This window comes from Leopardus geoffroyi, chromosome B3 (genome assembly GCF_018350155.1).
Source record: "Leopardus geoffroyi isolate Oge1 chromosome B3, O.geoffroyi_Oge1_pat1.0, whole genome shotgun sequence".
NCBI lineage: Eukaryota > Metazoa > Chordata > Mammalia > Carnivora > Felidae > Leopardus > Leopardus geoffroyi.
The window spans coordinates 29,220,828-29,248,507 of NC_059337.1; the positions used below are offsets into that span (position 1 = coordinate 29,220,828).

The 27,680-nt window shown below is 50.0% G+C and overlaps 1 protein-coding gene across 1 annotated transcript in view; it reads left to right on the top strand.

Moving 5' to 3' along the window:
• Positions 1–27,680, top strand: part of TMEM266 (transmembrane protein 266) — a 125,604-nt gene that overhangs the window by 88,968 nt on the left and 8,956 nt on the right. The window contains exons 6-9 of the mRNA XM_045448970.1: positions 1,584–1,640; positions 2,756–2,894; positions 6,656–6,771; positions 20,649–20,838. Of these exons, the coding sequence (XP_045304926.1) occupies positions 1,584–1,640; positions 2,756–2,894; positions 6,656–6,771; positions 20,649–20,838 (502 nt within the window). The remainder of the gene's footprint in view (positions 1–1,583; positions 1,641–2,755; positions 2,895–6,655; positions 6,772–20,648; positions 20,839–27,680) is intronic.

A 27,680-nucleotide genomic window follows, 5' to 3' on the forward strand; every position in this document is an offset into this window, starting at 1 on the left:
AGTCTTTTTGTGGCATAAATGTGGGTGAAGATCCATGGGCTTTCTGCAGCTTTGTTGAGTCCAGATGGCTGGCCTTGTACTGCAGCGTGTGGGAGAAGGGACACCACCTGGTGTGAATTACTGTGAACTAGTCATCTTGGTTTAAGAAAGGGCCTACAGACAAATGTACCAGTAATATGAGACCAGCTTTTAAATATTCTCTTTGTAGAAAGATGTACTGTTGGTGAGGAAGCCTCTCCTGAAGGCACGGCATTGGAGTGAATTACTGAGGGTTTTAAGGAATTAGTCATTCATGCATGCATTTGTTCATTCACTCAAACTGTATAATCATTCAGTGTCTACTCTATGTCAGGGATTTGGGGTAATGGAGAGAAATCAGTGTCTCTTGAGCCTTGATCGGGGGATCAGGGAGGTAATCACCACAAGGTATGATGAAGTGTAGTGGAGAGTTATTGGTGTTCAAGTTCTACAGGAATGCCAAGGAAATAGGCACTGAGCCTGGGGAATGTGGAAGAACTTCACAGAGGTGACACTCGAGCAGATGCCAGAAGGACAGGAAGGCCCTTTCCAGGCAGAGAAGGGAAATGGCCCTGATGGTTAGCACATAGGCCGAGCTGCTCTAACAAGACAACAGAAAATACAATGGGGCTTCAACAACGCAGGGTTCATTTCTCTCTCACAGAAGGACAAGTGGAGTGAACAGTGAAAGCAGACATGGTGGTGTAGGGCTAGTGGGGACCCAGGATGCTTCATCTTGCCCTGCCCTCCCTACCTGAAGATGGCTCACCACCATACCTACACACCCACATTCTAGTCTTTGGGAAGAGGGAAAGAGGAGAAGGAACCTAGTGCCTACAGGGCTGGGAAGTATCGTCTTTGGCTACGTAACCATGCTAATTATCCAATTATTCTCTAAGAGAGAAAAGGGCCACTTGGGTAGCTCAGTCAGTTGAGTGTCCAGCTCTTGATTTTGGCTCAGGTCATGATCCCAGGGTCATGGGATGGAGCCCACGTCAGGCTTTGCACTGGGCATGGAGCTTGCATGAGATTCTCACTCTCTCCCCCTCTCATCCTCCCCCTCCCTGCGCTTGTGCATGCTCGCTCTCTCTCTCTCTCTCTCTCTCTGTCTCTAAAATAAAAGGAGAAGAGATTAAAGGGAAGAGGAGTGAACCGTCAGTCTGCCACATGCAAAGACAAGGCGAAAGAGGAAAGAGTTTGCATGTTTGTAGATTTGTGGCATGACAGGAGTGCAGGAGATGACTCTGGAGAGGGAGACAGGTTTGAGTGTTGTTTCAAAGGATCCAGGTATATTCTGCACTGCAGGGTGTTGAGCAGGGGCAGGTGGTGGGGAGGGGTTGCACAGATGGTGATGGTGATGCAGACTGGAGCTGAGGCACTCGGCCTGTGGTGGAGAGGGCATGTGGTCTGAGAAACACTCAGCAGATAGTGAAGACGGTTCCCATTACTGAATAAGGAGGCAGCGGCCCACCCTGATTCTGAGTTCCAGAATCTTCTCTGCTAGGGGGAGGGGCAGGGGCTGGAGAGCAGTAAACATAACCTCTTCTTTCATTTCCTCTCCTCAGACTGTTCTGCGGATTATAGTACTTGGGATCTGGGATTACATCGAAAACAAAATAGAGGTAAAGGCCAGTGTCCACCTCTACCCCCTACCTACGCTTAGCCATCCTGGGAGCTGGAAAATGCCACTGTCCCACCCACCTCAGGGTGGGAGCATCAAAAAGGCCCTGTCCTCCCACAGTGGATGCAGGAGCCCCCGTGGCTGTGCTGTTGAGGGTCGGGAGGCGGGCAGACTGAGAAGGTTCCTGGCAAAGAGACAGTCTAAAACTTCTCTAAATTCTGCAAAATTTGAAAAGTTATTCTTGAATCATTTGGAAAAGCTGTGAAAGGTGTTTTCAAACAAGTAATTCCACTCTAAAATGGCCTGGTGGTCCGAGAGCTGGGCAGGAAACCATACAGGCACCTCCCAGCCTGTGACTCTGTAGAGCATCCAGCTGCTCTGCATCATGTAGGGGGTGGGGTGCAGTGGGTAGAGATGAGGTGCCAAGGAAGCCTGGCTGCTGCTGGGGGTTTTGTGCACTTAGGACAAGGCAAGGTGGTTAGTGTCTGCTGCCCAACTGCTTCCTCACCCCCAACCCCACCCAACATCCACATTTTAGCCTCTTTGGGCCTAATGCTGGGAGCAAACATAGAGGTCTGGCCCATGGAAGTCACAGATCAAGGCCAAGCTGGAACAGGCAGATAGAAGGTCAGAGCCCAAGGCTGTATCGCCCGTGCTGGGCCCCCTCCTCTCCTAGCCCTGCCTCCCTGCACGGTGAGAGACTCAACACCAGATAGAAATGAGATACAGGCTCTGGGCTCCTGTTACCCCAGGGGAAGGGTCCTGCGTTCAGCCCCCACTGCCAGTGAGGGATTCAGCAAGGCTGGAACAGGAACTCTGGGACGTGGAATGCAGGCCCCATCCCAAGGGACAAGATGCTGGAAGCAACCCAAGGCCATCTGAACAAAGGCTGGGGATGGGCTGAGGTCTCTAAGAGGAAAGAGTGCTCAGGGGCATGTCTGTGAGTGGGAGGTCCCTAAAGACTGAGGACTTTCAGGAGAGGCAGCCACGGATAAAGGTGACCTTCTGATGTGGAAACAGACCTCCTGGAGAAACTGGCCAGCACCAGATGCTTTGCCTGTTTCTGGGACATTCAGGAAGGTGGCCCAGGGCACTGAAATCCAATTCCTCTCACAGGTGTTTGACGGGGCTGTGATCATCCTGTCCTTGGCCCCGATGGTGGCGTCCACCGTGGCCAATGGGCCCAGGAGCCCCTGGGACGCCATCAGCCTCATTATCATGCTCCGGATATGGCGGGTGAAGAGGGTCATTGATGGTGAGTGGTCCAAATGGGTCGGCAGAGCTGGCAGGGTGGTAGGTGGCTGCTATAGAACATGGAGCTATCAACTAAGGAGAGAGACCATGTGATATGGGGTGGGAGGGAGGGATGACCCCGCCAGCCTCAGGGATTGGAGGATGGAAACTATTGGCAACGGAGAGACCAAGCCTGTCACTGCTCACTTGATGTCATGTTCAGGAACCACGCATACTGGCCAGATGTCACGTGCAAACACTTGAGCGTTCATTACCACATAACTATTTATGGTATGTCTGGATGGCCAGCCCTTCACGTGAGTGCTCACAGCAGGGCCTGCCATTCTGGGAGCAGTGGCTTTGTACATCCTGAGCATTCCAACGCACAACTACCCTGGCTCCCTGCTGCCTGCAGACTCGCCACTGGCTTTGTCCAGGTTACTGGTCAAGGTGTTGCTCCCCGCAGGGTCCATCTCACCTGTGTGTCCAGCAGGGGGGTGCCCCTCCCAAGCCTGTCAAGCTGCAAGCAACTAGAGAAGGTTTCTATGGGAGCTTCTGGCTTGGTTTGGGTTTTGGCTGGTGCTTCACCCAGTTTTAGTAGCACATGCTCCCATCTGGGTGTCCATCCCAGTGAGTGTCTGATCCATTCCACTTTATCATTGCCTTTGCTACCATCAGAGGCAAGGCCACCCTTCCTCCTGAGCCACCTCATCTAGAGGGCTGTGCCCTGACCCGGGTGGTTCATGTATTTCCAGAAAGTGGTGACAGACCAGAGTGTGACCCCCCCAGAGGAGGGATGCTTGGTTGAAGAGGAGACCGGAAGCCTTGTCCCTGAAGTACAGGACAGGGTACTGGGATGGGATGGGTGGTCTGGGGAGGGGGAAGAGGGTGGAACCAACTCTGGGTTCCAGAGGATGGTCCTTGGACCTCTGGGGACATGACAGGGAGGCCCACTCTCCTCAGGCAGACTAGGCACAGAGCCACCCACAGATGGGCTGGTCTGCCTCTAGGAGGTGGGCTTCTGCTGGAGTGCAGGCAGCTTCAGGCCAGGTGGTCACATGGAGGGGCAAGGCATGACCAGATGAGGAGTCCTAAGCTTTTAAGTTTTTTTTTAAGTAGCAAACCCCTTTCTTCTGCAAAATCTCATGCAGCTACCCAGTGTGAAAAATGGATTAAAAGTGGGGCTGCTCTGGATGACTCGGAGCAGGGCGCCAGAGCCCACCTCCGTGCCCCCTCTCTTCTCCCTGGGGGCATCTCTGAGGATCTTCTGGCCCTTTGGAGCACTTTTAAATCACTGGGATAGACTGCTAAGACTATAGACTGTATAGTATATAGACTCTAAAGTTATTCCAGCCCTGAATTTTGGCTGCAAATGACAGAAATTGTGGCTGTGAGAGTACCCCGACAACCTTTGTCAGGGACTAGGGAGCCTGAGGCAGAAAGGACAGCCTCATTCTGGGGTCTCATCCCTTGGCAGGGCACCCTTTCCCTGTCTCTACCCCATATCCTACCCAGTTAGCAGTGTGAGGTATGATGTCTTGTCAGGGATCTCTTAATCCAGAATCTTTATCAAACTGAAAGGCCCAAGTGGGAAGGCTTTGAGAGATCATCTAGTCCATTCCTGTCATTTGATAACTGGGGAAACTGAGACCAAGAGGGAGAATTGTCACACAGCAGAGCAGGCGATGAGCCAGAAGTGGAAAGTAGGATTGTTGGCACCCACCAGTGTTCTTCATACGTTCACTCACCCCCATCTGCTCAGGGCCCTGCTCTTGGCTCCATTTATGAGAACATCCTCTCCCTTCAGGGAAGGAACAGTGCCTTCTGGCTCTTCTCTGCCAGCTGTGGACAGCTGGACACCCTCACACTGATGGATCTTGACAGCCCTTGTGATACTCTTCCCAGCTCTCCCCTCCCCTTTTCCTGATACAAATCAGGCATTGCTGTGCCACTGGGAGCTGCAGGATAGGCATGTGCTGTGTGCATGTGTGGGCGTTAATTTGTTTCTCTTGCCCTGGGTGTGAACTGGCTTCAGCAGAGATCTGAGGAGGCAGAAGCCGCTTGGTCCAGCCTCTGGAACCTAGAGATAGGTCTGCAGGACATGTGGGCTGCCCTCAAGTTTAGAAGCAAGCAAGAGTTATGCTTTCTCTTCTCTGCATGATCCCTGCAGCAGCCAGAGAACATCTGGAGGGTGAGACACTGTGGGTGGAAAAGGGACTTGAAGAGTGGAGATGTGGAGATTGTAGAATACAGTGGCAATAGAGGCATGTGACTGGGGTTTCTGTTGAGTCAGGAAGAGCTTGGTTCTGTGAGATATGAGAGTGTGAAGGCCAGAGCACAAGGGTTGGGTCAGGAGTTGACTTCCACAGAGCCCAGAGAACTGCCCAAGGGAGGGGCCTATGGGGCTACCACTGGGACCCTCCAATCCAGAGTCTAGTCTCTCTGCTCTGGGTCTCAGTGTGTGCATCAGTGATTGATATGATTGTCTATGAGTAACAGACCCAGAATAACAGGGACTTAAACAAAACAGAAGCTTATTTCTGTCACATGAGAGTCTGCAGGTAGGCAGTCCGGGGCTGATGTGGCACTCTCTGTAGTCAAGATTCCATGCTCCTCCCATTTTGTTGCTCTGCTGCATATAGTCTACTTTACAAAGTCACCCATGGCCCAAGATGGCTGCTCCAGTGCCAGCCATCACATCCTCATTTCAGCAGCTAGGAAGAAGGAAGAGACGAAGATAAAGAGGCGAAAGGAAAGTTCCAGATGCCTTTTCTTTTTAGACATCGTTATTAAGATATAGGTCACACACCGTAAAACACCCATTTGAAGTGCACAATTCAATGGCTTTTAGTATATTCATAGATTCGTGCAAATATCACCAAAATCTAAGCTTAGAGCACTTTTGCCACATCAGAAAGAAAGCCCATACCCACCAATAGTCACTCCACATTAGCCTCTCAGCCCTGGGCAGGCACTAGTCCACTTCCTGTCTCTATAGATTTGCATGTTCTGGACATTTCATAGAAACGGAACCATATGATATGTGGTCTGCTGTGTCTGACTTCTTTCACCTTGCAAAAACGTCTTCAAGGTTCATCCATGTGTAGCATATGTATCAGAACTTCATTCCTTTTTATTGTTGAATAGTGCTCCTTTGTATGGATAGAGCACGTTTTCTGTATCCATCAACTGATGGGCATTAAGTTTGTTTCCACTTTGGGCTGCTGTGGACATTCATGTACAAGTTTTTGTGTGGACATATGTTTTCATTTCTCCTAGGTACCCAAGAATTGAATCACTGGGCCATGTCGTCACTGTGTTTAACCATCTAAGGAACTCCTAAAGAGTTTTTCCAAAGTGGCAGTGAGTGAGGGTTCCAATATTTCCACTTCCTCATCAATACCAGCTCCTGGAACCTGCTGCATCACACCTCTTTCATCCCATTGTCCATAATGTGGTCTCATGGCTGCCCATAACTGCCTAGGAGACTAGAAAACATAGTCCTTGCTCTAGGCAGCTGTGTACACAGCCAAAAGTAAGGGTGTTATCACTAGGGAAAAGAAGAAAAACAGATATCTCAGTCACCACTGGTTAGGATTCTGGCCCTTTTCTACTGCCTGGATGCTATTGGGTACCTAGACATTCCCCCCAAGCCCTACACCCCTGGCCCCTCTAGGAACTGCTCCTGGACTGAACCTGCTGCTGACTGAATGCTGGGACCAGCCCCTTCCCAGCCTGAGCCCTGCTACTGCCAAGTTCTTCACAGAGCTGTCTCTCTTCCAGCTTACGTCCTGCCTGTGAAGGTGGAGATGGAGATGGTCATCCAGCAATACGAGAAGGCCAAGGTCATCCAAGACGAGCAGCTGGAAAGACTGACGCAGATCTGTCAGGAGCAAGGGGTAACGCCCTACCACTTCCAGTCTGTCCAGGGCTGAGGGCCCTGCTGGTGCCTAAAGCTGCAGGAAGCCAGAGCAGCTGGGCCCCCAAGGACACAAAGGGAGCCTGAGGCCCCGAGAGTGGGAAACAAGTCTCTAAGGTCACTCCTGCTCAGCGCAGCCAGGCCTGGGTGCTTTTGTTTTGGTACCACAGTGACCAGTCAGCTCTCCAACCTGAGCCAGCTGAGTCACCAACTCAGTTCATCAGAGTCTTCTCAGCTCAGTGGTCTCTAGAGCAGGGGACAACTTCTGTCTGCAGAGGTTGCGGGCACCAGTGTGGGCCAGTCACCACTCAGGGCCCCCCCCGCCCCACCGCAGACACCCCAAAGAGGTGTTAGCAGTTCTCTGTCTTCTAGGAGCTGCGGGGAAGAGAAAAAGGTGACAGGCCCTGGGAGGCCGTGCTCGGCAGAGCCAGGGGGGCTGGGCAGTTGGGCCAGGGAGAGGGCTTGTCTAGCTGGGTCCTGCAACAAGGCTCCAGAGCTCTGTAGAAACACAGCCTCCAGTGAAGAAATGTTCTAGTACCCAGTGCGCAGGGTAGGAATGCCAGAGAGGGGACTAGCTAGCAAGGTGGTGGAAGGTGTGTGAGAGGATGGACTGTCATTCCGGCCTACGCCTTGGCTGCTGGGGAGAGGACACTCCACTGCCCCTTGCCCCGTGAGCCACATAAGCTATGCCCCCGCCCTTAGTGCCCAGGGCCAATCCAGGCATAGAATGCCCCAGCTATTTGCCCCACGTGGGGCTGAGCACTTCTGGCTTGCGGTGTGGTGAGGATGGACACCCCTTGGTTCCCTACCCCTGCCCCATAGCCGAGCACCCAGGCACTCTCAGTGAGGGTCTGAGGGCCGCACACAGCTGTCATTCTTGTCGACCTCATGCCTCATTCATCTCGCGTGAACACTCTGATGGAGTCAGGTGGAGTCACCTGTCATTCTGACAAGCCCCATGCCATCCTGTCTCTTAGCTTTGGTTGTGCTGTGCCCCTCTCCTGAATCCTTACCCCTTGCAAGCTCTGCCTATCGAACTTGTGCACAGCCTGCAAGTCTTTGCTTTTCCACAAAACATGGCACTCCCCCTTCACCACAGCCACTGCTCCTTTACCCGCCAGCCCTTGCTGTTGGCCTCCAGAGAGCATGGGGCACTTGCTGCCATGGACTGTCATTATTTGCACTCGGGACTGCTTCTCCCACTGAGTGGACTGCTCCACAAGGGCAGGCCTCGCCTGACTCATGTTTTCACTCAGCCCAGCGCCCCGCACATTGTGGGTCTCCTGGCCCCTCAACCCCAACCTTTCATAGCTGGAGGAAGAGCTGGGGGTGGGGGGAGTGGGAAATCTGTGGAATGTCACCACAAATGGATCCCTAGAAATGTCCCACAGGAACCGGCACACAGAGTCTTCAAAATCATCTCCTTGGAATGTCTGTCAGGGAACCAAATCTTTTTATCTACTTTGGGAACACAAAAGGCTTATGGGTGATGAGGGGACATCAGGGGACATAGCCCTCAGGAGCACATTATCCAAGGGATCCTGGGTGTAGGGCGGTCTATCCAGAGCTGTGGACGGGAAGACCAATATCCTAGCCCCTAAGTAGTTGGAGTCAGCTTCATTTTCTCGCCCATGCATCTGGTCAGCCAGCACCATCCCAACCTGTGCCGGGCACTAGGAGCACTGTTGTGGAGAGGATTTGGCCCCTACCCTCATGCGGCTCTGGGTGACTCAAGGAGTGTGGCAGGCCCATAAACAGTGGCAATCTGGTGCATGCATGCTTCAGCAGGGACGTGCCTGGGGGCTCTGCATGCCACGGGGACAGGAGAGTGGTGGGTTTCCAGGGGAGCTGACATCGGGCAGGGTCTCTTGGAGACGGATGTCTGGCAGAGGGGACAGATGAGGCACTAGAGTGGCTGTTGTACCAGGGGCGCTTAAGGTCATTCAGAGTATGAGCAGCGGGAGAAAGTAGGAGGATCTGGAGGCAGGCTTGGGAAGGGCCTGCCTGGCTGATCAGGGAGCTTGGGCTCCAGCCTATAGGGAAGGGTGAGGCCTGGGGTGTTAGAAGCAGGGGTAGGAGATCTGATCAGGTTGGAGTTTCTGATGGATCTCTCTGGCTGCTGTTGGAGGCAGGGTGGGCGAGGGCAGGAATGGAGACAGGATGCCTGGGTAGAGAGGCCTAGGTTTGGGACAGACAGAGGTATAGAGGAAGAGGGGAGAGGACAGATCTGGGTGACATCCAGGACCTGGCTAGAGCTTAGTCAGGCAGCTCTCAGTCTACTGTCTAATCGGAAAATGAACACTCTGCCTCAGTGGCCACATGACAGACGCCCACAGGGTGCCACATCTGCCCTTCATAAATTCACACACAGCCTCCCAGCCCAGCAGAGAACAAGCTGACCCTACAGCAGCCTCACATCAACACCACATGGGCCACGTAGCTGAGAGAAAACCCTAATGGCAACCCCACCCCCAGTGGTTTCCAGCAGGACTCCTGTCCTGAGTCCCCAGAGACCCCGTGTTCCTGCTGTCCTGGTTTAAGTCACCCCCCACATGTGCCCTCCTTCCTAGGGGGCTTGGCCAGAGGGAGACTCCCTTGGATTCTGCACAGGAAAGAGCCAATAAATAAAGACAGATTCCCTCTAGGTAGTGACATCTGGAAAAGAGATGAACAGAAAGAAACAAACCGTTTTAATTTAAAAAACACCTGAAGCCTGTAATCTTAGTTGAGACAGCAGAAAGAGGCAGCTGGACTGGAATCCCAGCGGGATTCACAGGGAGGCCACAGGGAGGGCCACAGGGAGGGCAGGAGGGGGCCCAGTGAGAGCAGAGGAACCATGGATGCTGCTCTCCACTCCACAGGCGGGGCCAGTGGACACCTACCTCATTTCCACCTGTGTTTTGGGACTAGGTTTGAGACTTGACTGGGCTACAAATACCCTTAAAAAATGAGGGTGCTCATGGCGTTATCAGGGCAGCCAACCACTCTGAGAGGATAGCGCCTGGAATGGTTAGGAGAGACTTCAGCAACAGACCTGAGTGCAAAGCCAGCTTGGCCACTTCCTGGCCTTGTAGCTTTGGTCACTGGTGGGACCTGTGTGGGCCTTGGTTTTCCTAGTCTGAAAAAGAGCAATAGTAAAACTCCTTGAAGGATGGTTCTGACATTATGTCACCTAAAACCCGGCACATGATGAATGGCAACTAATGCCAGCCCAGCCCCTCTCTGACATACACCCATTTACTTTACAGTTAAGAAAATTGAGGAGTGGTGACTTTCCCAAGAGTTCACAGTTGATTGAGGGCTTTTAGAGCCAGAAATAGACTCAGTTGTCCTAATGGAATACTGTTCTTTCCCAGCCCACCTTGCTTAGAGTCTTTCTACATTATTTTTCTATTCATATGGCTTCTTGGTGCTCAGCTGAAGGCATTGGCCAGATTATGCACCAGGGTATCTTTAAACCACAGCCTGAGCACAGCTCTCCCACAGGCACAGACCCAGCTCTACTCAGCTGTCTCAACAGCATTTCCTAAGAGTCTCTTCCTGCTGCTCACCTCCCTGCTACCTCCAACCCCACTCCAGGTCATTTCAATCATCTTTGTCAAACACTCCTGTGTTCTGTCTCCCTGCTGGAATTCTCCTAGTTTAATAAAGCAATTTCCAAATCGAATTTGTATGCACTACCTAAAACGTTGAAATTTACCAAACTTCCCATGAAGTGTGTAGAATTTCAGTTTAATGAAACACCAAATTTGCATTCATCCTGCTCTTTCCCCAAGATGTATCTGTGTAAATATTTCTCAAGACTTTACTCATCTTTAGCTCTTTTTAAAATAAACTGTTTTTTTTAGAATGGTTTTAGATTTATAGGAAAGTCGTGAAGATCGTACAGAGTTCCCGTGTATACCCCACACCCAATTTCCCTGCGACCATCTCACATTAATATCATGCATTTCTTACAGTTAATAAATCAATATTGGTATGTTATTATTAGAGTCCATTCGTTGTTCCAGTTTCCTTAGTTTTTATCTAACATCTTTTATCTGTTCCAGGATCCCATTCAGGACACCACATTACATTTGGTCATCATGTCTCTTTAGTCTCCTCTTGGCTATAAAAGTTCCTCAGACTTGCCTTGTTTTTAATGATATTGACCATTTGGAGTACTGGTCAGGTATTTTGTAGGATGCTCCTCAGTTGGGATTTGTCTGATGTTTTCCTCATGACTAGATTGGAGTTATGGGTTTGGGGAGGAAGACCACAGAGGTAAAGTGCTGTAGAGACTCTTAGGTGACACAGTGTGTGGGTTTCTTACATGAATATCTTGTACATTTTATCTTCTGTGCCATGTGGCAGCTCATTTCTTACCACAGGCCACACCCCAGGTGCCCCAGAACCACTTTATGTTATAAATGAAAGCATCCTTAGAGGGCGTCTGGCAGAATCCTAGATTTGGCAGATGGGGGAATCTGAGGCACAGAGAGGGGGAGAGGTGTGCCCAACCTCACACAGCAGTTAGAAGATTAGGATGGAAACAGAAGTCTCTTGTGGTTCATTGCCCTGCTTCCCGTATTTCCATCATCTCTTCTGACTGATGGGCTCAGCTCACCCTGAACAGATTCCTTCTGGAAATCTGGGGCCAGCGGGGAAGGAGGATACTCTGTTGGTCAGTCTTCCCCTGCCTAAGCTCTGGCAGGCCTTCTGCATCCTGCTTCCAGGTTGCTCACTTCTGTGACAGAAGCAGATAGCCTCAGACCCCCAAATTCAACAGTCCTTCTGCTGATGAAAGTTCCTTCTCATTCACTTGTGTTTTACTCTCTGTCTGAGAGTCCTGGCCAGGATGTCCTTAGGGGTTAATTTTGCTGATACACAGATGGATTCCAGAGGTGGGATGCTAGTTACTATCCTTTGGAGAGATAGCATGAGCTTTAGGTCCCTGTGTTCTGACTGCTTCAGAGATTAAAGCTGTTTTAGATACAGCGGTTAAATCACTGTATATTCTTCCAACTCGTCTTAAGAAACCACTTCTGGGGGCGCCTGGGTGGCTCAGTCGGTTAAGCGGCCAACTTCGGCTCAGGTCACGATCTCGCGGTCCGTGAGTTCGAGCCCCGTGTCGGGCTCTGTGCTGACAGCTCAGAGCCTGGAGCCTGTTTCGGATTCTATGTCTCCCTCTCTCTGACCCTCCCCCGTTCATGCTCTGTCTCTCTCTGTCTCAAAAATAAATGTTAAAAAAAAAAAAAAAACTGTTAAAAAAAAGAAACCACTTCTGAAGCTTTATGTACAGCTGTGCGCAGGATCTTGCTCTAATTCTGAAACCTGTTCTGAAGTCCCCATTGTACTTGCTCTTTGCCCTGTAAGCTTTGCCTTTGGCCCAGTGTTAATAGGATCCAACCTGGCTCACAGTCAAAATTTATTTCTTTTCTCTAGGGTCCTTTGGGAAGGACAGAAGGAAGTTCTCTAAGTTGAGTACCATTCACCCTGAGACCATTAGCAAAAACCCAGGTATCTAGGGCGACTGGAGGCCTAGCCCGCAAGGAGGCCAGTGGAGCTCAGTGAACCTCTTAGGACAGTCTCGGGCCCTGGGCAAGCTTCAGTCCCTGAAAGAGGAGTCCTGTGTGGGGGCAGCCTGGAGGGTGGAGGGAGCCCTCTTAGACAAGGAGCCAGCAAGCAAGATTCCAACCTCCACTCCACCAATGACTAGTTTCCCCCTTAATCCCTGGACCTCGATTTCCTTATTGGAAAAATGGAGGAAACAAGGCTTATGCCACCAGGATGCTATAAGGATCAGACTAAGTCAAGTAACATATATAAAGTCCAGCCTACCAGAGTCTTTCTGGGAATGTAAAAAAAAGGGGAGAGAGAGAAAATAAATATACTAAATCATTTGTATAATGGTGGCCATTTACAAATGTGCTTCCATGTATTTAAAAAAATTCTTTTAAGTTTCTTTATTTATTTGGGAGGGAGAGGGCACCTGGGAGGGGGAGAGAGAGACAGAGAGAATCCCAAGCAGCCTCATGCAAACTGCTGAGCTGAATCCAAGGGTTAGACGCTTAACCAACTGAGCCACCCAGGCGCTCCAGTGTATTTTAACTCCCTTTGGCTTTGATGGTCAGAGTGGGGTAGGCTAGGTATTATTAACCCCTTTATAGATGGGAAGACAATGTCTGAGAGAGGCCGTTGCTTGCCCAGGCCACACAGTTCGTGGTAGAGGGCCAGGGATGGAATGCAGCGTCAGGGTCTGCTTGCCTACACTAGGCCTGGGGTGTCTGTACAAGTCACTGTCAGGCAGAGTAACACAAGCTGCTACATCAAACAAATATGGAAATGTCAGTGACCTACCACAAGAAGAGTTTGTCTCTCACATCACAGCCCAGTGCAGGTTGCAGTGGACAGGGGGTGGTGGGCCACTGTTCGACACAGTCAGTCTGGCCTCCAGGCTCCTCCCATTTTGTAGTTCCTTCTAAGTCCTTGCAGTTTTCTTCCTTCAGCAGGAGAGAAGTAGAGAAGGGGAGAGTAGAGAACTGTGTACAGGTTTTTATTAGCCAGGCTTCTGCTCCCATTTCGTAGATGGGACTCAGTTTCACAGTCACGCTTAAGGCACCAGATGCAGACCAAAGTGGTCTATGTGCCCAGCAAGAAAACAGTCACTTGCACAGGGACTAATCCATAAAATGAGGCCCATGGGCTCACGACGTTCTCTACCCCTTTCCCCCATCCCATGGGCACAATCACATCTATTAATCCTCTCTGGATGATGCAAGTCACCTTGACCTTTTTCTGTAAGAAACAGAATAATAATCTTGACCCCAAGCAATAGGCATTTCTGGTGGAAGTAGGCGGTGGGGGGAAGGGCCTTGTCCTGCTCCTCCCTCTCCATCCGCTCCACTTTCAGGTGCAGGGATCGTGCAGGGGTCGTAACCCACTTGTTAGGTGGTGGGAGGTGATCTGCGGACCTTGCTTGGGACCCAGGATCCCCGGTGCTCAGCACCTCTGAGAGAACGCCAACGGCTGCACAGATTCTCACCTTTGAGGCTGGGCCGCCAACTCAGAGAAGGGCTTCCATGGCATCAGGAGATTGGAAAGAGCAGAAAAGAGTCCTATCCTGGTTCTAGGGGTGGTGCTTGATCTGACTCATTCCAGAGAGCCCCCCACTTTTCCCGCAGAGGCCACAAGTCCCCAGCTCAGCACAATCGCCTTTGTTACCTGGATTATTCAAGATCTCCACTGTGGGAAGGGAAGTGTGTGTGTGTGTGTGTGTGTGTGTGTGTGTGTGTTTAAGCATGGGAAGTGATTTGTAAAACAGCCGATAGCTTTAATGACAAGCCTATTTAGCTGATAAAATTAGCCATCAGAGGAATAACTTATGTTATCCTTTTGCCATAATTTAAATTTATGGCCAACTACTAGTCATCTTCACAATGGATGGAAAGGGGCCAAGGTCGAATTCAGCTTCCCCCTGCTCCTAAATCATTAGTTTGCAACTGTCTCCTGATTTTTATTGTTACCAACAATGGTGAAACTAATGGAAATAAACATTGGATGCCATCCCAATAGCAGATAGGTTTGAAGGCAGGGCAGTCTGTGCAGACAGCACTAATAGGATGGAAGAAAATTATTGCTCTTGCATTAGATAGCATCGAGCTTCTGGCCAGAGTGTGCATTGATCAGGCCAAGGCCGTGTCAAGTGTACTCCACAAACCAGACCATTATAGGCAGAGATGTACTGGGTGTGCCAGCTCTGCCGCCCCGGGGGTCTGGCCCCACCTGGGCATGCACTAAAAGCCCAGCCCCAATGGAAGAGGCCTTGACTCACTCTGTAATGCATGCTGAGGGCTTCCCTGTGGATGCTGGCTGATCTGGTCAGGTTATCTGATAGAAATACTTAGCTAATAATGTGCATTAAGAAGGGCTGTGACTGCACTTTCATTCTCCCTGAGTCTCAGGATGGTCTTTTTTTCTCCCGGGCCAGTTTGCCAATGGAAAATTTGCTTCATTTTGTCATCAGAGCCACCATGTGCCTTTGCCCCTCGAGGCCCAAGGCCCAGGCCCACGTGAGCCCTGGAGAGCTTGGATGTTTCTTCTTAACTGGTTTCAACAGTTTGACCACAGAGTGTCTAGGTGTGCATATTTTGTATTTATCCTGCTTCAGATTCTCTGAGTTTCTTGAATTTGTGGATTTTTTTTTATTATATTGGGAAAGTTCTTGACCATGATTTCTTTACTGATTGTTTTGCTTTATCCTTTCCTTCTCCTTTTGAAATTCTGCTCGCCTATGTTAGGCCCTTTGAGCATGTCTCACATCTCTCTTAGACCTATTTTGATCACTCATTCTCCCTACCCCCCCCCCCCCCCGCCTCCTTTTTTTTGGCCATATGTTGCAATATTTTCCTGTAGACCTGCCCTCAAGTCCAACAATCTTACCTTCTACAATGTCTGGTCTGCTGTTAAGCCCATCCAATGGAATTCTCAATTTCAGATATTGCATGTTGAACTTCTAGAAGTTCCATTTGATTCCTCTTACAAGTTCTGTTTCTCCACTGAAATGCTACATCCATTCTGTTCATCTTTCCTCCTAATTCAATATAATCATCACAGTTATTTTGAAGTCCTTATCTGCTAACTCAAATATTAGATAAGCCAGCCTTTATGAAAATTCTAAGCAGCCTCTTGACTGTTTTATGTCTTGATAATTGAACACTGGTTGTGTGTGTGTGTGTGTGTGTGTGTGTGTGTGTGTGTGTGTTTGCTTATTTGCATGAATAGTAATTCTTTTTGTGTACTACACACTGTTAATAATGTGTTTTAGAGATTCTGGATTATGTTATCTTTCTGTAAAGAGTCGGCCCTCTGGGAATGGGGCATTTCATCAGGGAGCAGGGGATGGCCCTCAAGACAGCACCAGGAGCCACCTGTCACTTGTACTTTATTCCCTCCCAGCTAGGCTCCCAGAGCCAGCACAGAGCTTGTCATAGACTCAGAGTTCAGCTAGTCCATTTGCCTTATTGAACACACAGTAAAACCAAGGTCCAAAGAGGAACAGAGACTCACCCAAAGTCAGAGTGAGGGAGGGGTGAAGGGCTGAGAATTCTGGTGCCTGCCTCCAGCCCTTGCTTTTTCCCCACTTGGAGCCTCCTGCTTTTTCCTGGCCCCTATAGCCATCAACCCCTCTGTATTCTGCTTGAGCCTAGTCTCTTCCATCTTGTCTCTAAGGCTTTGAGTTCCTTGACACAAAGTCTGTGAAGGTAGAAGCCAGAGGCCTGGATTCTGGGCCTAGCTTTGTTTCTGATGCACCCTGTTGACCTAGCTTTTCCCCTGCCCTGTCTCCCAGCACAGAGGCTTCTTCCAACCCTGGAGCCCCAGTTCACCCACTGACTAATGAGGTCCTGATATCCTAGGACCCCTGACAGCCCTTCAGTCAGCTGGGGAAGTACATGTGGCCATGTTCAGTAGAGGAGAAGCAGAAGCCAGGCTCTGAGTGTCCCAGCTGCAATACCCTGACAGCCCCCTAGAGCTGAGCTGAATTGAGCTGAGCTGAGAGCCATTTAGCTATATGCACTTCCTCTGTAGGAAGTCAGTCATTCCTCCTCAGGGCACGGGCTGAGAGCATCCAGCCACTCATACCCTCTGAAGCTTGTAAAAATATGTCCCTCTCCTTCACCCTCATTCCAATCCATGCCCATCCTGACACTTCTACCTCCTACTAGTCGCCTTAACCTCCTGTCTCCACTGTCTCCAACCTAGTCCAAATTCTGGTTATCTGGCCTAGGTTGCAGAAATAGCATCCCAGCTGGTATTCCCAGGTCCACCCTGGCCCATCTCTGTCCAATCCTTCGCCATGCTGTCAGCACAGTCCTTCCAAAGTGCTCACCTGAGTCACCACAACACCTCCTCCCTCACCTGTCCTTGCGTTCAAAAGATTTCAGTGATTTCCTGTCACTCTTTAAAGGCCGACATCCTAGAAACATCTTGCTGTAGCTAAAGGGCTCTGCCTGGTGTGGCTTCTGTTGATCTCCCCAGGCTCTCTTACTTACCAGGCCTCTGTCTTTTGGACACATCGTGCCTCCCCTGCCACAAGTGCCACCCGGTGTCACCCCTTGAGACTGTCCTGGGAGATTTACTCCCCGCAGTGCAGCAGACACGGTCCCCCTCACATGGGGCCACTGAGGACTCACTTCCAAGCTGAGAGACACATTTTCATTCTAAAACACGTAACAGAATTTTAACATAGCCCTCACCATGCTTTATCTGAATGAGTGAGTGAATGAATGAATGAATGAATGAATGAATGAATGTCTAGGAGAACTCCCATATACTTGGGGTTCATATCTGTAGCCTAAAACTTGTTTTAATGTATGTGCCTATGTCTGCACATGTGGGCTTGGGGCTGGGCAAGCCCTGGCCTCTGGCTGTCTGGCCTGAATTCCAGTGGGACACTCATGGGCAGCTCTATATCAATTACAAGTTATCAATAATGCATCTGCTCAGAGTGGCCTAGAAGGCCATTAGCTGGGCCTACTGGCCCTGATGAGCAGCCTTGGAGAAAGTGGTCTACATATGCCCATGGGAAGTTCAGATCAGCCTGGGAAGGAGGGGCTTCCAGCCCCAGCAGAACTCAGGAAGGTTGCCTCATGGGCCCCTTGTGACCTCTGAGACCTTGCTGCCAGAGAGGTAGCTTGAACTCTCTCCCCTTGCACAGAAAACCACCGTATAATAAGCCAGGGTTGCTTTCTTACCGTCTACAACCAATGGCCCCATGTAAGTACTGAGTTGTTGAGGTCCAGAGTCTGAGCCTAGACTGAAAGCAGAGATAGGGCACAGTGTGTGAGCAGGTACAGGGCTCAGTGTGTAACCATGGTTGGGGCTCACAGTCAGAGCTTAGTGTGTGAGCAGGATCAGGGCTCAGACTATCTCAGCTTTGGGCTAAGATTGGGGCTTGGTCTGAAACCACAGAATTGAGCAGAGCTGATTAGTTTCATTCACTCATTAATTCAACAATAATTATTGAGTGCCTTCTCTACACCAGGCAACAAAACAGTCAAGACCCCTGCTCTTACAGAGATTATATTTTATTAGGGGGGCGAAGGTGGCAGTGCTGTGCTAGAGCCCTCATCCCTGACAGCCACTTGTGTACATGTCTTCCCAATTCTCCATGACATTGTGTTGGTAGTTTGAAATTGGCTATGGTGGAGTATTTACACCACAGAGATTGGCATAAACTACCCATCAGGACTTTTTTCTTTCTTTCTCTCTTTTTCTTTTAACCATCATACACCATCACTGCAGTGGGAGGGGAAAACCAAAAGATAGTCCTTAAAGAAAATGATGGAGTGACTACACATATTTGTATCATCTCCTTTCCCAAACTCCACTAAAATCATTATTTAAAAAACCATAAACACATAAGAATTAAGAAAGTGTCTCTTTAAGTCCTGTCCATAAGGACAAAGAATATAGAGACTTAAGTGGATTTGAGAAAAATAGTGGATGAGAGAGGGGTAACCGATCTAGCAGAATGGAGAATTTATAATTCAAGTGCCTGCAGAGGATAATGAGGGAAATGGGCTAATTCTGCCCTCAGAACCCTTGAGAGTTTGGGGAGAAAGGAGTGATTGGGAAGCTGACCAAAGGGAGAGGGGTTGGCTAAAAGCCTGTACACACAATATTTGAGCCCCTTAGGCCCCATCCCAATCCTGAACAGCCAGGAGACCACACACCCGCATCCTACAAGAATCATAGAGGTTTTTCCTCTGGAGAAACTGAACCAGAGGGCTCTGCAGGTGGTCCCTGGGTTAGGCAAGGGTCAGAGAAGGGGTACAGGGCTGAAAACGAGGATTAAGTGATAATCCTTCCGTATAATGATGGGACCCTCTGCCCCATTCCCTTGCCCTGCTCCCAGCACAGAGGCTGCCAGAGGCTGATGAGCTCTCTGAAAAACTGAGTGGTCCCAGAGACAAAACCTGTGGACACTGACATTGGGAGGTTGTCCCAACGTCAGTCTCCTACTTGACCACCCTAATGTTAACGAATGCTTTAATTGTGCATTTCATTTACACCAAAAGAAAAATAATAAAATATTAAAATAGGTTATAAAATATCAGACGGTGATAAGTCCAATGCAGAGAATTCAAACAGGCTGGCATGACAAAGTACCTGGGTGGCTGCCTCAGGTGGGGGGGGTTGGGTCTGAGCGGGGGAGCTGACTATGTGATCTGTGAGCAAACGGCACAGCTGGGGAAGTGGCCTTCAGATCAACACATGCTTGGTGTGTTTAAGGAACTACAAGAAGCCCTGCATCACAGGGAGAGGTAAAGAGAGAAAGGATGAGGCGAAGTAGGCCAGATAGACAGGGCCAGATCATGCACCTACTTTGTAAGCCAAGGGTAAGGAGTTGAGTTTCCTCCCAGTTGAGATTTGTAGACAAGATGGTGACATGATGTGATCTAGATTTGGGAGAATCTCTCTGACTTCTTCTGGAGAATAGATGGCAAAAGGCTGTAGAAGTTGCAGTTGCCCAGGTGAGGGCTGGCAGTGGAGGTGGTGGGGGGTGGGGCAGGCAGGCTTGGCGTAGCACTTGGAGGTGGAGCTGGACTTGGGGACAGATTACATGGTGGGGGAGGGAAGGCAAGGAAACAAAGGAGGTGATTCATTTTTGGCTCCAGCTAAGATGAGATGAAACCACCTGAGGAGTGATTTTCAGATGCAGTGAAGAGTCCTATTCTGACCAAGTTGAGTTGGTGATTCCTGTGACCCAGTTCCATGTTGTTGTCGGGTAGGAGTTGGAGGTGTGAGGCTAACATTACAGGGAGGGGTCAGAGCAGGACACTGAGCATCATGGGCAAGTAGGTAATCTTCTAGGTAGGGAGACCAGGCACTGGGCTTCCCTGGGACTGCCCTCCTCCACCACCACTTGTTTCAGGCTTTGAGAGTTTATCTGGAGGTTGTGCAGAAGTGATGCAATGTGTTCTTGGGACACTAGGTGGCAGTGAAGGCTCTCGTAGCTGAGCCCACAGCCAGGCCCTTCAACGACAAACGTCAACTTTGTCTTCGCACAGATGGCCCAGAAAGGCCCGAGGATGAACAGCCATTTCAGCCACAAACCCAAGAAGCATCTGGGTTTGTTGGCTTTTCCCAACAACAACAAAAAATAATTAACCAAAATCAAAATGTGTGCAGCTTTTTTCAAAGCCCTTATTTAGTACCCAAGTCCTCAGAGAGATCTAGGGTGTGAGAACCCCTGTTATACAGATAAGGGAACCCAGCCGCATGGTCAGGAAGCTACAGAGCCTGGACTAGGGCCCAACCCTTTCTGAACACCTCCTAAAAGAGGAAAGTGGGTGTTGCTGGAAGACAAATGGACAGTCGACAGCCCAGCAAGCAGGTGATGATCCCTGACATCAGGATGGGCTCCCACGGCTGGTTAGGCTGGCCCTGGATGTTGCCAGGTATCCTGTCTCTTACATTCATCATCAGTATAAGACACCTGAATTAAGGCACACCTGGATCTCACATTTAGGCAAGTAACTAGAACAAGATTCAAACCCGTGTTTTTCGCCTCTCCTTCAGTGCTCTTCCCACAGACCACAGCTGTGTTTCCCCTAATGGCCATCTTGTCTTCACAATGGGGCCAGACTACACAGTATCCCAGAGATGACACACAGGAACGCACTTTATTACTTGGATAAGACTCCATAAACGTCAAAGGCTCTAGCGACTGGTGTCGTTGGAGATTTGTAAGGAAGGCCCCACCCACCCCTCAGGACTCAGCGCCAGGCTCCTGGCCCCCGCCCCAGGAGCAAAGCGCCCCTGGCCCCGCCCTCCCCGCGCAGCCCACCGCCCACAGCCCCTCTCCTCTTGCAGTTTGAGATCCGGCAGCTGCGGGCGCACTTGGCTCAGCAGGACCTGGACCTGGCTGCCGAGCGCGAGGCGGCGCTGCAGGCCCCTCACGTGCTCAGCCAGCCGCGCAGCCGCTACAAGGTGGTGGAGGCCGGCACGTGGGCGGAGGAGACGGCCGCCGAGAGCGTCGTGGAGGAGCTGCAGCCCTCGCAAGGTGAGCCCGTCGGCGGCCCGCCCCCACCCAGGCCTCTGCGCCCAGGATCCTGAGGGCGGGCGAGCCTCCTTGCGGGACTGGTGGGAGGAGGGGCTCACCTCAGGAGGGGGTGCCCCCGGGACGACCTTTCCTAGCCCTGGAGCAAGCGTTTAGTCAGGCTGCCTTGCCCCAACCACGAAGTCATCTCAGTGACTTGCACCCATTCTATGCCTGTGGGCCGCTGGCGTGCTTTGCATGCATTATTATCTCCCCATCCCTCACTGCATTAGAAGTATGACTTACCTATTTTACGGATGAAATAAAAGTTGTACAAAGGCGCATCACTAATAAATGACGGAGCTAGGCTTCAAACCAGAGACTTGAGACTTTCCTTCTGGACTACCCCGCCCGCAGGGGCCAGATAGTCCATCCTTAGGGCCAGTACAGCCCAGAACCTAAGTCTTGGAGGTGGTAACAAATTGGTGGGCAGGAGAGATTAGTGGAGATGGGAACATGGGGCATGAGTACTGTATAGATGGCCAGCTGTGTTATCTTGAACAGGGAACTTCCTCCTTCTGAGCCTTTGTTGTGCTAGCTGGCAAATGGGAACGGTGCTGAGCTTTCCTCACAGTGTTGTTGTGAGGCTCAGGAAAGTGGGTGCAAGTGGCCTCCAGAGCTGCAGAACAGTCCTGCAAATGTCAGATGGTATTGCCTGGTGACACAGCCCTGTCAAGTTTGGACCTTCGCAGGATTTGGGGAGTCTGTGTTCAAATGGACCCAAGTCAGGGATCTACCTCAGCTCAGGGGGCTGGGGAGCCAGGTAGGAGGATGAGCGCCACGTTAGGGCCCCAAGGGGATCCTAGGAGCTCTCAACACAGACTTCCCTCCCCAGGCACCTTTTGTGTTCCTGTCTGAGTCCTCCCTGCCCTAACTTGTACCTGAAAATGTTATCACTAAAGTGATGGGTAAGGGGTTACGTCACTTTATCAAAAAATTCTTTTAAATATTGACCTCCCCTAATAATTCAGGATACATTTTCAAGTTTACATTTTTTACCTGAAGGTAAGGGAATTAAAAGTTCATCAAATCGCCCCTTCCCCGGAGGGAGGTTTTTACGGTGTGATCTCATTTCATCCTCACGTCACCTTTCTCTCATATGGAGGAGAAAACTCAGACCCAGAGAAGTTGAAAGAATTTCAGGGTAGAGACACCTGTGTGGCTCAGTCGGTTAAGTGTCTGACTCTTGATTTTGGCTCAGGTCATGATCTCAGGGTTCATGAGATCGAGCCCTGAATTGGGCTTCATGCTAACAGTGCAGAGCCTGCTTGGGATTCTCTCTCTCTCTCTCTCTCTCTCTCTCTCTCTCTCCCCCCCCCCCCTGCTGTGTCTCTCTCAAAATAAACAAACATTAAAAAAAAAAAAAAAAAGAATTTCACAGAATTACACACTGGAAATGATGGTGCTGAGCTTAGAACCCAGGCTGTGGGGCCCTAAACCCCAGCTTGACCTCGGGCCCACTTCACCTTGGCTTGCCATGTTCCCCTTGCCAGGACAGCCCAGCAGAGCTGCGTGGGTTGGGAGGCAGGAGGCCAGAGCCTTGGGCTCCACTACTCCCCAGCTCTGTGACTTGAGGCTTCAGTGTTCCCTTCTATAAAGTGCCTCACAGCTCCAGCTTTGCCTGCCTCACAGGTAGCATGAGGAGCTGGTGGATGTGAGAAAGCTCTGGAGGCTGTAAGTCACTGTGGACAGGTTTTGTGGAGTGGGGTGATTGCTGTTATGATCTTTTAGAGAGAACTTCGGATCTTAGAACTGTAGAAGTTGGGGGCTGGGAGGGATTTCTCTGAGGGAGGGATAGATCTTCAGCTGATATATTCATCCCATCTAAAACTCTTGCCAAGAGGCTCCCTGGCCTCAGCTTACCTTCTTTAACAACAGGTGCTTCTGAACTCCCAGGGAAGCCCACACCAACCCAACTTTGAATGGCTCTGTTTATTAGAAAAGAATTCTTCGTTCTGGGCTGAGGTCTGCCCCCCAGCACCTGTCTTTCCTACTTGGCTGCAGCTGTTCTGCATTGGTTTGGTGGATGCCCTCCCGGCTGAGGCACCTTTCATTTTATTTTTTTATTGAAGTCTGTTTGACATACAGTGTTAGACTGAGGTGTCATTTCAAAGACTGACCTCTGAGTGTTTTCTCCTGCGGGAACTGTCACTGCATTCCCACAGCCAACCCTCAGGAGAGAAGCTCTCCATGTTCTTACTGTATCATCTCTCCTTGAACATCCCAGTGTTTTGGTTCCTCTTAGAGTGACATCTAGAACAGAACACAGTTCTTGGGGAGCTGCAAGACCAGGGTGGAGTGCTAAGGGGCCACCCCTGCTTTTTTGTTCTGAACCGAGAACCCTTAGATGTGGCTGCCTGGCCTGAGCTCACAGCTGACCCGGCCCCCCGCCCCGTGTTCCCTGGGAGGCCCCCCCATCCCTGTTCCCTTCTCCCATTCCACTGTGCAGCACTTTACATCCATCTGTGTTGGGCTGCAGCTTCTTTGATTCCTGACTTAACACGTTGGCTGATGGCTGCTTGGGCTGCAGTAACGGTGATGAAGCACGGCAAACTGCTTAACTGTCAGTTTACTGTCTCACGGCTCTCGAGGCTGACGTCTGAGATCAAGGTCTTGGCAGGTTGGTTCCTCCTGAGGGCTGTGAGGGTCTCTCCCCTAGCTTCTGGTGGTTTGCTCATAATGCTTGGTGTTCCTTGTCTTCCTCTTCACCTGGCATTCTCCCTGTGTGTGTGTCTGTGTTCACATTTCCTTTTTTATAAGGACCCAAGTCATACTGGGTTGGGGACCCACCCTACTCCAGTATGACATCACCTTAATTAGTGACTTCTGCTTCAGCCTCATTTCCAAATGAGACCCCATTCTGAGGTACTGGGGGTTAGGGCAACGTATCAATTTGGGGGAGACACAACGATTCACCCTCTAACAGGTGGCATACAGACCTTTAATGATCTTGCTTGCCCAGCCTCAACTCCTCCCACTGTCTTCACCTTCACTGTGGGCAAGGGAAACATCTTTTAGCTCTGTGTTCTATGCAGCGGTAGGTCTTGGAACTTTTCCACATGCTGATCACTGGCGGGCCAGGCCTGCCTGCCAAACTTCTCTTCCTCCTTAGAACCCATCTCCAGGTGAGCTCCCAGCCACCACTCTCTCCCCTCTAGACTTCCATGAACTCCCATGAGGCCCCAATCAACTGTGCCGTGTTGCTGTGACCATTTATGTGTGTGTTCCCCCCAAGACTTGTTTATCTCCAGAGCCCACCCAGGCCTGGCCCTCAGCAGGCTCCCTGTAGTGCTTGTTGTGTGAAATGTAATGTGCAAGTCTGTAACTGATCGAAGAACAAAAGAAGGCTTGTGGATGTCACTTGTGCTACTGTGGGTCCTTACAGTGCTCTGAGCTCAGGGGCCATCTGGCAGCAGTGCACTCCAGAAACCTCTCTTGACTTTCAGCTCCCTAGGCTGGTGTTTGTGGAATCCAGAATAAAAGAATATAGGAATATTCTTTTTGCAAGTTCTTCTAGAAGTCAGCAGCTTTTGCCTGCTTGTCTTGCTTCCCAAGGACAGGAGCTTCACAGTCTCCAGCTCATCCCAGGGTCTTCCTCATTGATAAAGCAGAATGAGTCAGAGGAGCAGCTGCTGGGTAGCCAGCCTCCTTCCTCTGCCCACAGTGGTGCTCACAGCCCATCTCGAGGCTGCAGCTCACGTGGGGCTTAGGCCTGCCTGGTTCTGTTGTCTCTTCACATGTGCTCACCTATAAACATCTGAGCTCAGGTGAGCACCTCCAAACAGCCACACATTCTATAGCACCTCTCTATCATCAGGATCCTTAGCTCTCGCGATAACAGCGTGGCCATTATTGTCCCTGAGCCAGTGACCTCCAGACCTTCAACACCTGATGCCACATTTGGGCCCACAGGGAGTCAAGATCTGGGTTTGGAGAGTCTACAAACAAACCAAGCCTTTGAAATAATCCTACACGTTCTAGGAGTCCTTGCCTCTCCATCCTGCTCCCTCTCTCTGCTGTCCCCATAGTGAACAACTTCCAGGAAGGATGGAGGGTGGCAGAATAAGAAGGGAGAAAGCTGGGTCACACTCGAAGCCCACTCAGGGTAAATTTGATCAGCTGTGTGTCACTAGCCAGGATGTCATGGCATCTGTGCTGACCCTCCTGAGACTAGGAGGTGTCTGAACAAGGCACCCAGGCCTCCCATAGAGATGCCAAACATGTATCCCTGGGAGCAGCTGCAAATGCCCCACCCATCTATACCTGGAACCCACCCCTGCTCTCCTTTATCTGTTCTGTGACACCCCTACCTCCAACCTCTCTAGACGCACACCTGCCCTGTACCTGCCCCAGTCTATGCCATGCACAGTCCACTCCCCCACAGGCCACTTCTGCCACTTCACTGCCAACCTCCAGAGCCATCAGTAGCAAAGCCAACACCGCTGAAGCAGAGGGCAGAAGCTGGGGGGCCAGCAAGTGGCATGTGTGATTCATAGCCTCCAGTGGGCCAGTGAGACAGGGCATCCCCCAGCTGATTTCTCTTTGATCAGGAGCTGTGTCCAGGGAGGGATTTCCATGACATTAGAAATTATGGCCAGACAAGCTAGGGATGCCCTGGGCTACTCTGGAGATGTAGAAAGGGCAGCCTTTGTTGCTAATGATGACCTTCAAGCCAGTGAGGGCTCCGAAGCTCACTGTGTCACAACAGCACACAGACTTTCCAAGGATTAACCTGCAGAAATGAGCGAGAAGTGACAGGAGCCTCTGGAGGGGGCCTTGCTCACTGCGGGAGCGTGGCCCTGAGGGGCGGGAGTGCTGAGTGGTTCCTACAGTCTCAACAGTTGCCAGCAGGTCAGAGCCAGACTAACGCCGACCAGCTTCTGTTTAGACTTGCTCTGGCACAAATCATTTTTAAAACCCAGGCTGCAAAGTTCCAGACTTTGGGGCCTGCCAAGTTCACGGTGCCCCTGTGTAGTCGTTAATACTTCCCTCCCAAATTTATTAGTCTTGAAACTTGCCCATAATTTATGAATTACAGCTACTGGTGGGAGTGCCACAGTTTCACTGTATATCACAGGAAACCTCTGCGTCCCTGTATGCTGCCCCAGCACTCAGAGAAACCCCCACAGAGGTGCACCAGGCCAGGCGGTCCCCCCAAAGGGCCTTCCCTCTGCCAAGCAGCTGGCACCAGGGTGTACCCTTAGGAGAGCAAAGACCTATGTGCTATGGAGACAAGTCGGGGTTTCTGCCACTGCTGGCCTCCTCACGTGTGTTCCTAGTGGAGTCACTGAGGACCCAGGGAAGCCCCGAGCTGTAGGGCCTCACACAAAATAGTGAGACAGTTGACAGGGCAGAGGGCTAGGGCTAGGGGTTTGTATCTCACCTCAGCCTTGAACAAGTTACTTTACCTCTCTGATCAGGACTGGCTCCATGGCCTGGTGACTTGGTTGGTCATACAGGGGCTCGAACTTGGTTCAGTGCTCTGTTGTGGTCTACTTGAAATCCTTAATGCTTTTTTTTTTTTTTTTTAACAGATGTGTAATTGGCATATAGCTTATTAGTTTTGGGTATACTATGTAACGATTAGATATTTGTTGTGTATATTGCAAAATGATCATAATAAATCTAGTTAACATCTGTAACCATACATATTTATAAAATTAAAAAAATTTTTTTAAGTTTATTTATTTTGAGAGAGAGAATAAGCAGGGGAGGAGCAAAGAGAGAGGAAGAGAGAGAATCCCAAGCAGGCTCCATGCAGTCAGCACCGAGCCTGATGTGAGCCTCGATCTCAGGAACCATAAGATCATGACCTGAGCCGAAACCAAGAATCAGACGTTTAACCGATTGAACCCCCCAGACCCCCCCGTTACAAATATTCTTTTTAATGTGATGAGAACTTCTAAGATTTACTTGCTTAACAACTTTCAAATATGCAGTACATTATTAGTAACTATTGTCACTATGCAATACAGCATATCCCCATAACTTATTTATTTTACAATAAAATTTGTACCCTTTGACCCCAATCACCCATTTCGCCAACCCCCACTTCTAACAACTACCAATTTGTTCTCTGTATCTGTGAGCTCAGAGTTTTCTTATTTTTGTTTTGTTTTTAGATTACACATAATTGAGATCATATAGTATTTGTCTTTCTCTCCCTGACTTATTTCACTTAGCATAATGCCCTCAAGGGACATCCATGTTGCAAATGGCACAATTTCTTTCTTTTTTATAGCTGAAATACTCCAGTGTGTGTGTATGTACACATGCCACATCTTTATTCATCCACCATTGGACACTTATGTTGTTTCCATGTGTTAGCTATTATAAATAATGCTGTGATGAATGTGAGGGTGCATCTTTTCAAGTTAGTGTTTTCGTTTACTTTGGGTAAATACCCAGGAGTGGAATTCTATGGTAGTTGTATTTTTGATTTTTTGAGAAACCTCCATAGTACTTTCCACAGTGGCTATAAAATGTACATTCCCACCAAAACTGTGCAAGTGTTCACTTTTCTTGACATCTTGCCAAAATTACCTCTTGTCTTTTTGCTAATAGCCATTCTAACAAGTATGAGGTGGTATCTCATTGTGGTTTGTAGTCCCCTGATGACGAGTGATGTGGAGCATCTTTTCATGTGTCTGTTGGCCATCTATATATGTTCTTTGGAAAAATGTCTATTCAGATCCTCTGCCCAGCTTTTAACTGGTTTGGTTCTTTCCGCTGTTGAGTTGTATGAGTTCTTCATACGTGGTGGATATTAGCCCCTTATCACATATGATCTGGCTTTTTGAACAAGG